The sequence below is a fragment of the Phalacrocorax carbo genome, chromosome 6 (genome assembly GCF_963921805.1).
Source record: "Phalacrocorax carbo chromosome 6, bPhaCar2.1, whole genome shotgun sequence".
Lineage (NCBI taxonomy): Eukaryota > Metazoa > Chordata > Aves > Suliformes > Phalacrocoracidae > Phalacrocorax > Phalacrocorax carbo.
In genome coordinates this window covers 5,133,195-5,145,549 of record NC_087518.1, presented here as the reverse complement: position 1 = coordinate 5,145,549, position 12,355 = coordinate 5,133,195, and the positions used below count along the sequence as shown (strand labels likewise).

The 12,355-nt window shown below is 38.1% G+C and overlaps 1 protein-coding gene across 2 annotated transcripts in view; it reads right to left on the bottom strand.

Annotated features, from left to right (window-relative positions):
• SHQ1 (SHQ1, H/ACA ribonucleoprotein assembly factor) overlaps positions 1 to 12,355 on the bottom strand; it is a 57,677-nt gene that overhangs the window by 35,465 nt on the left and 9,857 nt on the right. For both annotated transcript variants that reach the window (XM_064453457.1, XM_064453458.1), the window contains exons 8-9: positions 2,289 to 2,443; positions 439 to 492 (exon numbers count right to left, since the gene is read on the bottom strand). In XM_064453457.1, the coding sequence (XP_064309527.1) occupies positions 439 to 492; positions 2,289 to 2,443 (209 nt within the window). The remainder of the gene's footprint in view (positions 1 to 438; positions 493 to 2,288; positions 2,444 to 12,355) is intronic.

Here is a 12,355-nt window from a genome sequence, read left to right as displayed (position 1 = left end):
TCTCCAACTTCTGATCAAGGAGCGAGAAGGCTGTATTTTCTTGCCTTAAGCATGTTGTTGCATACACATATCGTGGACATATATGAGGAATAATTACAGTTACTTCTTAAATAAAGGTCAGGACTTGTGAATCAAGCCCAGGAGCTTAGGGACAGTGTGTAGATGAGCAGTTTTTTCATAGTGCCTATCCTTAGCTTTTCCAGAATGGGGCAGAAGGTGGCCCAGTACCCAGCCAGACGAGAGGTCACACTCCAGCCTCTTAAGGCTACTAGTAGCTGGGAGCCCAGAAGTCAATCAATTCATTTTTTGGTAACATTTATTAAAAAGAGCATGTACACTTAATTCATCTTCAACACCAAAACAGTAAGCTTTCCACAAAAGTAACAAACAATACCAAAACCAGAAAGCACATCACACAAAACTTAAGTTTTAACTTACTTCCAGCCAGCACAATGTTGCACTCAGTTTCCTGATGTTCCAAGATGATTCAACCTGATTTAAGAGGAGAAAATAAGAGAAGTATTATCTAATTCAACATTCAAGACTGCTAGCAAACTATTTAAGATAACATTCTGGCAGCAATTTAAGAACCTTTGTGACTATGAAGCAGTAATTATATTATGTGCATCGAAATGGCCACAGGACAGCATTAAAAGTTATACTGCAATGCAGATGTTAAATAACTAAATTGGCTTCCGTATTGGGAATATCCAGCCCTTGCACAAAGCCTTTAAAATACAACAGTAATCACAGAAAAATGGTATTTTATAGTGGAATTCTGTCCCTTTTCACCAAGTAAGAGAAACTTGAATCAACAAAGCTCAAGCTAAAATGTCTTGTTTTGAGAAAACAGCTCTAGACTTTTGGCTTTCAGAGAGGGTCCTAAAGCCAGCAGTACACATAAAATGTCATTATTCTTAAAATATGACAGATTCATAGTATTTGTGTGGTACTGTGGTCTAGTGAGATGATTAGGGCAAAAAGCCAGGAAGCCTTGATCTATAATCCTGGTTCTGGCAAAGTTTTGTGTGGCCTGAATGTCTTGAGTTTCCTATTAAAAAGATGGGGGGAGGTGGGTGGGGGTGAGGAAAAAAAAAACCCACAGTGCGTTTTCCACATATACCAAATGGTTACTGCAAAGATCAACAAAGAATTGTACAATTGTGTTCCTCACCTATTTGTAATTTTGTGCAACACTAACAGGCAATAGATGATTCTGTTGAATAAGCAGGTGTGGACATTTCTGCCTGCCATTCCAAAAATCCATGCCCCGCAATTCAGTCTGATTACGACAGAATGGTTTGGATTATATGTTCCAATATTTTGATTATAAGCACTGAGAAAACATCTCATTGATTAATATCAGCAGAGGAGATGCTAGGCACAAAGTTGTATCCGGGAAACAAGACCATTTCAAAAAGGCAAGCTATCCACAGAACAGCACAGAATCCATTCTAAACTTCTGCTATTTTCTTAACTCTTCATATCCTGTAAAAAGCCTAGGATACAGAACACAAAATAAAGCTGGCTGCTGCCTATGTAAGAGATGGGCAAGCACCAGAATTCTGAAAATGGAAACATGCCTTCCTACTTCTCTCCAGCACTTGAGTACTAGAAAGAAACTTCTGCATTAATATTTTTTTATTTTTTAGATGTGTGTTAATTTAAAAAATTCTAAATGCCTCGCTCTAGTTTCCAGAATGCCTCAGGAAACACCTATGCTCAGTGCATAAGCTTAAAAAAAAAAAACAAACCACAAAAAACCCCAACAAAATCAGTTTTGTCAAAGGCATATAACAGTAGCCTACACTGAACACAGTTTCAGTCCTACAGACTTAATGATTTCCCATGTGTTTTCAGAATCCGAGTCAGCAGTGGTGTTATTACAGACACACATACCTATTATGGAACCGCCCAAAACACAGAAGGAAGAACCATCAATATAAAAGAAGAGTTATTTTATGAAATCTGCCTTTGCATAAATCAAGACACATCACAACACAACACAAATCAGAAACAGAATTGTCTGGAGTCTCCTGCAACTCCACTTCTCTCCTACAGCTAAAATGTTGCTCCAAAAGAACAGAAGTATTTAGAAATCAGATTAATCCCCACATGCATCCCAACAGCTCAATCTAGAGCTATAAAGTCTTTCATTTTAACTTACTCAATTGTGTATTTTTAATGCTTGGAAGTAAATTAACTTTAAAAGGTAAGCTTCCTACACGACAGTACAGGGTCCAGCACTAGGTTCCTAAAACATACTGATTTTTTTTTTTTAAACTTACATTCTTGTCTCCTTCATTGACACAGATTTCATAGCAATATGCCAGAAGGATATCAATTAAACCAAGATATACATGATGACGGCTCCTTTTATCCAGAAGATAAGATTTATTTGTGAACTTTCTCAGCTGCTCTCTCTCTTCCTCAGAGAAGACAACTATAAAAAGTAAAAGGATAATTGATTATGAATTTAAAGCTGGCACATTCATTTTAATAGGTGGTAATACTACTTCAGCAGTCTATTTAAGAAGTGTGTAACTAATCACAAGCCACTCATCACTCAAGAAAAAGCCTAAATCATTCTTACTTTCATTTTTAACTTTCATTAAACTCTGATATATTCCTTTCAAAGTCAAGTTCATGCCCACCATGTACACACTGGCAATTCTGAACCCCTCTGAAAGTGCCAAGGATTTCTGTGGATGCCTGGATATCTTATACAAAGATAAATGCACAATCAGGATCTGAATAAACTGAAGTTTCTTGAGTTGTATGGGATAAAAATAACAAAACAGGACAACAAACCAAAAATCATTTTCTAATTGTACAAAAGGGTAAGAACTTAAGAAATAGGGAAGAAAAAAAGGAAAGGTACAATTTTGTATTTCCAAGCCTCACCAATTTTGACTCATGACCTAGGCATGGTTCATTATGCCATCTGAACACCGTGTCTGAGGAAGATCAAAGATAGATCAAAATCCTATCCCCACCAACGTTGGTATGAAAGCTGCATCTCCTCCCAGAGAGTTATGGTATCCACCATCAGTGACCATCATATTTTGCTTATCTTCTGCATACCTCATTTAGTTAAGAACAGCTATACTGAGCCAGCCCAAAGAATCTTCTCACCCAGTACCTTCTCTTTGGGATGCATAGGGAAGGTGATGACAACACACAGCAGGCATGCTGTGACAATGCATCAAAGTATTTCTCTAGGAAACAGTGGTATAGGCACGGATAGCAAGAGTGAATATTAAATGGTAATCCTTCTGAAGGGTACTTAAAACACTTCAGAAAGGATGGAAGAATTGCCTTGAAATAACAGTAGATATTAAGCAGATAACTGACTAGAAGCCATCTCTGTGCAAACTCAAAGTAAATCAAGAAGCCATTTAGTGCAAGTAAAACAGCCAGAAGCCAGAGCTAAGAGATTTTCATCCAGGCTGCATGCCGCACAGGCATTCCTTGTCAACAGGCTCTGATTTACTGAATAGGGTAGATGCAGTGAGCACACTTTGGTCACACCTCAGAAGAAAGTTACAGGCACAAGGTGACTTGACAGGAGAAAGTGTTACTAGGTTGACAGCTGATGCTTTGTTGCCTTGAGGAAGTCCCACTCCATGATTTGTTCAAGCACCAGTAACACTGGAACCAGCCTGAGTTTAAAGTATCACTCCCTGAAGATGTCTTTGAAGACAGGAACAAGCCTAATCTCACACTCTTGTTACACTTTCAAAATAAACCCTAAGTGCCAAGGTTTGATACATGATGTGCTTCTTAACTCAGTGAATTTTAATTATTTATTCTGGCAGGGGAGGGGTACCAAAACCAAAACCTTACAATATCAAAATTTCTCTTCAGTTATTCTTTTACCACCCATTTTTTTAGTCACCATGTTCTAGCACACTTAGCTGGGGGCAGAGAAAAGCTGTAGGTGAGATGTACAAACTTAAAAATGTAGAACAATTAATGGTTTAAACACTAAGATAAGGATGTGATACTGGCTAAGCATTAATCTGTTCATCCCCTGTAATAAAGCACCTGAAGGGTCCTTGCTAGCAGGCAGGCAACTGAGAGGGGTCAGCCTTTGTGGCTCCCCGAGACACATCCTTGAATACTGCTGAGCTGCCATCTTCCACCAGCTTCATCAGCACTAGCAACTTGACCTGACAACCCAACAATTCCTGTCCCAACTTGATTCCCTGTTTTTCCAGTTTAGGATTTTATATCTTCCCCATTGGTATTGACCTCTGGAATCCTTGAGCTACTAGTGATCCTGTCTCAACAATCCTACCTGCAATGTTACTCTTATTTCTCTGCAGACTTTCTCACAGCTCACTCTCAGCAGCGTAAGCCAAGGTTGTTCAGCTGGGTATAACCCAGAGCCCTGGCCCATTGGGGCACAGGCAGCTAAAAAAGCAGGGCTTGGAGGGTGGTGTTACAGCACGGTTACAGAAAGAAAAGATGACAACTAGTAAACCAAGTTCCTTTTTACACCCCTTGCCCATGTCTTTATAATAAAGACGATGACTGCAAGTGTGCTTACAGATGTTTCTCTTCAAACATTGCTCATCATCTTACAAAATCCACGCTCCCAGGGATGCAATCCATCGATAAGACATGTGGTCGTCTTTATCCCAGGAGCTTTCTACAAGTTTTCTAATTTTATGACATGTTTTGAAACAAACATTTCTTTTGCCAAAGGCATGTACATATGCATACACCTCATCAAGACATAAAATTACGAATTAGGAAAAACATTTTTGAATGTTTCTTCTTTATGAACTTTTTAAATGTTTCTATCAGCTTCATAACCATGAAATACTTGATTTAAATTCCTATGGAAACTTCTTGATGAGCTAAACACTTCTCTGGAGTCAAGCCAGTCCCCATCTATTTACAACCTCCCACAAAAAGAAATTCCAGCTTTTATATCATCTTGAGAAAGCCACTCTCTTCCACTGGCTATGAACTAGTACAAAGTGACAATTCAGCAAGACTATGGCAGTTCTAACTCTTTTTGTTAATGGAATGCAGTTCAGTATTACCACTTAAATCACAAATATAGATGATGTATCTAATTCTATCAGCAAATTTCTTTAAAAGTTCTTAAATCCCATTGATTCATTGATTCTTCAGTGAGTCACCTCTATCACTCATACTAAAATTATCCATAAAACCATATACACAGTGTTCTAGCACATTTGAAAAAATAGTTTCTGAAAACATAAAACCACTTTGTAAGTTGCAGAATGGGTTTAACGAGGTATCACAACAGGGTGTTTACAGTTAGAAGAGGGTTCAATTGGAAAGAAAAAAGGCATTTGCAATTTCTTCTAGCTTTCACTAGAAAACCCTCTCCTGGGATACAACACAATTTATTATAAAATCATATGCAAGTGGCACTTTCACCCTGAAGAGAAGCACAAGAGAGGACAGGTGCAACTGAAGCTAAAGATGGAAAAGAACTTTGAAAAAGCGAACAGCCGTAAGTTTGTTAGCAAAGACTACTACAGCAGATCAGATTCATAAAATTTGAAATCACTTCTGATGACTACAGGGATAAAGACTTTTGTCACAAAGCAAAGTAACTCCTTCAAATCATAGAATCATTAAGGTTGGAAAAGACCTCAAGGATCATCAAGTCCAACCGTAAACCCAACACCCCCGTGCCTCCTAAACCATGCTCCCAAAGCACATGAGACTATCACAGACGGAATACCTGTTAAACAGTTATGCCAGCACTCATATTCCTAGGCCCACCTTGATGTGCTTGCTACAGAGAGCAGTCAGGATGCACACAGACCAGGAATGCAACTGTTCTCCTTCAGAAACTCATTATATTCAGTACCTGATCCACAATGAGAATCTACTCTTCTTAATCAGCAACTACCACCAGAAGCTTGTCTCACAGCTGATTAAAATTAACCTCTCTTAATCATAGATAAGAAACAGTCCAACACAGAGGAAAAAAAAAATTACTTCTGAAAGTTTTACTAACAAGTGTTTGTTACAGTTCCCCAAGATCCACATTCTAAAGGAATACATACATGTGAACCGTACTTCCCTTCTAAAGTAGAAAGCAAAAAAACTCCTTGCAAAGTTCATGAAACATACAAGGTAAAGTTTTCTTCCTCTACAATGCACACGCTCTAAAGCATCATAATATACACAACCAGGCCATAAACACAGAAATTGCAAATCTATTAGACAACAGCAAACATGATGTACCTAGACAATTCCCAAAGGTAAATGTTACAAGATGTTCATTAACTCACTGCAAAAGCGCCAGGTGTTCTATATAAAATTTCTCTCTCTGGAGGAAATACTACAATTTCACAAATAAATATCTATGCATTCCTTAAAGTTTTCCAATAGTAAATTACCCAGGCCTGAAACTCATTATTAACACATCAAAACCACCACCTACTTTGTTTTCCTGATTCAAAAATACAAGCAGAAAGTATAGGATTAACAGAACAAGTAAAACTGGAATTACATTTTCTGCTATGTTAAGCCTGTACACTTCCATACACTTGCATTACCAGTGTTTTCTCTGACAATATCTGTGCAAAGCAGCAACTGCTGGTACGTATCAAGTACCAAATTTGCAAGTTTACCTTAAGTTTGATTTTAAAATGTTTTGTACATTTGTCAGTGCCAAAATCATACTTCTAGCCACAGTGTAACTGTGTATTAATATATGCATGTCTAAAGGAATCAAAGTAATCTCACAGTTACTGTTAGACAATACTACAGAGATCACCCTTACTTTTTAATCATCTCCTTCACTTAAACTAGCCATTCCTCATGTTAAAATAAACATATTTCAAATTGCCCTTCAGTACCTTACTGTCAGTTTAGTACAGTTTAATCTCTCTAAAGGGGAAGATGCGGTCTGATGGCTAGAAGGTGTTTTGTTACGGTCTTACTGCTATTTTAAGTGATGCAATCGGCAGCGTAAATCAAGCCAGTGTAAGACCTGTATCTCAAGACTGCTATGACACTTACAGTTCTAAATGTATTAGGGGTACTTAGATAAAATGTGCTATCTAGAGAGATAGCTGACTCAGTGGTCAGACTCAAAAAAAGTACAAAAAAGTATGTCAGGAAGGACCTCTGATAATCAGCTGGTCTAGCTGCGTGGTGAAAGCAGAGCCTTGTCTTATGGTCCTGTCAAGCCAAGTCTTGCATTCCACAGCTATCTTGAAGGAAAATAACTGAGCAGAACTGCTCCCTGTTTTTTGGTTTTGTGGGTTTTGTGGTTTTTTTTTGTTTTGGATTTTTTTTGTGTGGTTTTTTGTTTGTTTTTAGTGTTAACTAAAATATTATGCTACAACATTAAGGGTTTTAAATGTGTACTTCTATCACTTCTATCACTGTAAGTTAAGGAATCAGCAACACCAGATAAAGGAAGAGATTAATCAGCAGAGAGCAGATTAGTCAGGAATAAAGTTAGCTTTGATTTTAATCAGTCGCAAACAAGTCTTTCTTATTTTCAAGCTCTCCCTAAGACACTAAAAGAGGAACGGCGACTCTGTCTACTCTGACTAGAAAGACACCCAAAGGCTTTGCTCAGGATCAGCATTTCCCTCAGTGCTGGATACTCCCTTAAAACTTAAACAAGTAACTGAACTAACGAAGCTGATTTTCTATTGATTTGTCTCTTGTGCTTGGATGTGTTGCTATCTGATAAGGTATGAAAAGTTACTGGAACTTTCCACAGTGCTGACATGCTGATAACACCTCTTTCCTGTACAGACTCTACAACAACTAAAAAGATGGCACTGACGATTCAATGAAAGCACCCTTTCCCTTGTACATGGGGCCATTTTTGCCGAACTTGTAGGAAGTGGCCACCTCTGAGAACCCTAAAGCTCTGAAGGAGACTGTGACCAGACAAGCCTCAGTTCTTCAGGAAGTGAACTAAAAGTCCTAAACACACAAAGCAGTCTTCCTCTGCACGCACATCTATATTCACGCTAAACTATTATCGGTCAAGTCTGGTTTGTTCACCCCTCCCCTTCCTTTACAATTCTTCCATTCAAGATTTAGCTTCTTCACAAATATCTTGTCTTCCATGTCAAGCTTCTACCCTTCTCTAATTCTCAAATCAACATTTACAGCACATTTCCTCCATATCACTTTTGACCTTCTTCCTCCAGGCATTCTTCATAAAGTCACTGGTCTTGGACAGTCTTTCCTGGATCTCCGAATTTCCTTTATACTAATTTTTGTCATTGTTCTTTAACAAAGCAGCAGTTCCTATAAACTGTATCAAAACCACACATCATTCTTTCCTCCATGTCTTACTGTTCTTGCCTTTAAAAATCCAAGATATCTTACAACAGAGACCTATCATTTATATAAGAATTTTGTGTGAATAAACAGCAGCCTTTCCATCACATGAAAAATACTTGCTCTGCCTCACAACAGTGCCAGGAAGGTACACACGCTGCCAAGGCCTGGAAGACTTGAGTAGGACACGTCGACAGAACAATTGCAGAAATCTGATAAAAAAATTAAAGTGATTCATCTTAAACTTATGAATCTACCAGTAACGGTATATATCTGAGCAGAGCCCTACCGTAAGGTGGATCTCTGAAAAGAAATTGCTTCTCATTCTTTAAAGAGATCAGAAAGAGAGAATGGTCACTGGTAAGCATGATAGGTTACTGTAAACAAATTATCTCTGGAGCATATGTTATATTAAATACATATGTCAGCCTGAGCCTTTGAAGATTATTGTGTTGCGTAAAAAGAAGTTTTTACAGTTGTGCAATTTGAAGTAGAATAAAAATGAACCCTTAACTAAGTTGAATGTGACTGTTACAAAACACAAAACCTTTCTTCTGGAATCTGTAGAAACAAGACTTCAATGTAAACTTCAGCAGCAGCAGCAAGCAAGCCTTCCAAAGTTTTATTCCCTCGTGGGAAAGGCTGTGTAATTAGTTAGGCTTTATGGAGTTTTACTTGACTTGCATTAGAGACTGTAAGCATGAACAAAATCTGGGCCTTTCAGTTTCAGAAAATGTCCACTCCAAAAATGATATTTTGCTATAAACATGATGGTGAAACCTGCTCTCTAGTATTTCTTCTGGTTCCTCAGCCATACTGCAAAGGCAATAATCTTAGCTGCCTGGTGGCTAACAACCTAGGGGGAAAATAAACAAAAAGCCCACAAAGGGCAAGAAGAGACAACACACAGTAAAAAGTTAAAAAAGGACAAAAGAAAGAAGACACTTAGGACAATAAAAGAAGACAAGATACACACACCATGCACACAAGCTGGGGAAAAAGTAAAAGGTTAACTAAAAATAGATTCATGGTAAGGACAGGAGAGCTGACGACTTTAAATGCTAATGAGAAGAGGTGACCCAAAAAGAAAAAAATCTGGTAATAAGACATTAAAAAAACCTGGTGATTTTTACATCAGGTTACAACCAGAGAGAATGACCAGAAATGAAAGTAAGAGCAGTAATCAAACAGTTAATCGTAATGGCATAAAAAATAAAGGCAGCAATCTGTGTTTCTAATTACTCCTTGTAGCTGAAGACATTATAAAGACAAAAGTAATGAAGTTTTTCGTTCTAAGAAACCAATAAAGATAAGAAACAAAAAGGATATCAATATAAATTAGAAAAAAGAAGAAACAAAATAATAATTCTCTTGGTTCAGTGTTTCTGAAAGAAAAATATACCTTTAAAAGAACCTGCTAATTTTTACACTGCTTTCCCGCAGTAAACTTACTTTTCCATGCAGTAACTTGAAGAGTCAGTTCTCAGTGATATTCCTCATTCCACAGACTCTGGGTAGGTGAGAACTGTCCTACTGGCAGCAGTAACGGAGCACAAAGTACAGGGGCTCTAAAGGTACCAAGTATCAAATTCTAGTGCCAATACCCCAGTATTGCAGTAGCCTGTACTGTAATTTACCATCAGTTTTCACATTACCATTCCTACCTTCTTGTCTTACCAAACAGCCATTTACCTTCAGTGACCAACCCTCTAAAAAGATCCACCATCTCACATTTGAGAATAGCAGGCTTCCCCAGTACGAGCTGCACATCTGACAGCATCTGATTTCCATCGTATCTCTCAGTTTCCATGTTCTTGTGTAACAGCTTTGGACAGCACATATTTGATCAAGAATATAACCTTCCTTCACACAGGACAGACCAATGTTTCTGCAAGCTGGCCATGGCACTACACCTACCACAAGTTGTACACATCTTAAACACTCCAATATTTGAAGTCTCTTTACGAGGTGTATGCTTGGAAGTCCTCATCATGGAAGACGACGGAAATTGCCTTATTTTAGATGCTTTCCTTAACACACGACACTAATTTGAAACTCAGGACGAGTAAGAAATCTGGGTACGCTTCATTTTATGCCTATTTTCCATAAGCAATAAAAAGAAACTGCATGGAAGTTTCAATCCCTCCTCCTTTATGCCCTTAAACAGGTTCAAAAGTAAACAGGGGACATTTGTATCTGATTTTTGTAATGAGAAAGGCTGACCTCACACCTACCTGCAAGGGGATACACGCATACATAGGCTCAAAGACACACCACACATCACTTCATAAAACACCTTGAAACATACTGAAATACACTTAACATTTGTGCCCCTAGAGCTTCTGTGCTCAAGCACTCTTTGGCTTTTTACAGCTAAGTACTAGTGTTCAAAGGCTTCTTACTACAAGCACACTCTAATACCAGTGACAGCCTCCTTATCCTTCTAGCTGTACAGCACACCTTGGCTTAACACTGACTTCTCCCCAGTTCTATAGGAAATAGCATAAAAATTCTCAAGTAGTAAAGTAAGTCCTTCACTTGGCACAGTCCTTGATTCTTTTATGTGCCTTTTCTATGTCACTTCCACTTACGAAGCATGCATACTGGAATACATACTAATGCAGATATGCAGCCAAATTGCATTCAGCTTGTAAGTATTCCTGAATCTGTAACTCAGATTAGGCGGACTGTCCCTTTAATTGGATAAAGCACAAAAGCAACGTAAAACCACAGGGAATTAATCCTAATGACGATCAGATTCCAGGTCCAACAGCATGGACCCACTTCCTGCCCTTTTGCATTTCCATTCATAAGAGACCTTCAAGTAGAACCTGTACTCCCTCTCATGGTGGTTTCTTTCACCACAACTCAAGAAGGTTTAGGAACCTCCAATGGTTTCAGATCCTCACTCAGCTGCTTGCCATCCCCAGCTGGTGTTGCCATTCAAACAGCGGTAGCAATGTTATCAAAACTGAGGTCTTTCTACCCGAAAGGGTGGCTTGTTGTCATTAATATAACCCAAACACCAGATAAGCTCTTCTGTTACTTAAATTTCCTCAGGATCCACAAAACTACGAGCGCCTTCACTCAGCCATACAAAGGTCAGACTATACTTTTTTGGTCATACTTATTAAATATATGTTATAACAAATGGTTTAGAGAAAAGATGATCCTTTATGTAGCTCCATTTTCCGCATAACTTTCATTAGCAGGCTTGCCAGGCTTTCCAGTAGTTTGTCTGTTGTTGTTGCCCCTAAAACCCAGCAACATGTGTGTGTGTTTTTCTTCAGAATCTCCATTTGGAGCAAAAATATTCTTTATCAATAAAATCATCCAGCAGCTCTTCATTTTCATTATATTCCTTAACACAGGGAAACATTAGCAGTTTCATTTACTAAGGAGTGAATGGATAAAAACAAACAAAAGAACCCCTCATTATTCTATTTTCAAGCCTCTTGTACCTTTGTCCAATGCTTATGATCGATATAATTAACAATTCTGGCTTCAGAGGCTGAAAAGAGAGCAGTAATGAAGATCAGATTACATCCACGGTAAAATACACAACAGTTACCCAAATTCCATTGTTCTTCTGTAGAAAATGTGAAAGCGCAGGTATTATTAGTGCACTAATATTTGTTAATAACCTCTGGTGAAGGGATTATCATTATCTACTTTAGTAATATCATATTTTCATACTACATAGGAAATGAACAAAGGACAATAAAAGACGATGCATAATAGTAACGTGTAATGCTCCCTGCAGTCACTCAGTTAATCTGTTAACAGCACTGTTACAAGGTCATCTACCAAAACTGAAACCACTCCTTTTTCATTTCTAAACAGACACAAAGATTTTTCCTTTAAAAAAAGCCTATGAGATCCATAAAAATAAGAGTAATAAATGCCATGAACTTCTGTTGTACTGTGTAAATAAAATAAAACATCCTACAGAAGACATGCTCAAACAGAGGTAAGGGCCAATATTAGTTCAATCTTCCACAGCTGATTCTTGGAAAATGTGAAGTGTCTGCACCACATTTAGAAGTGGGCT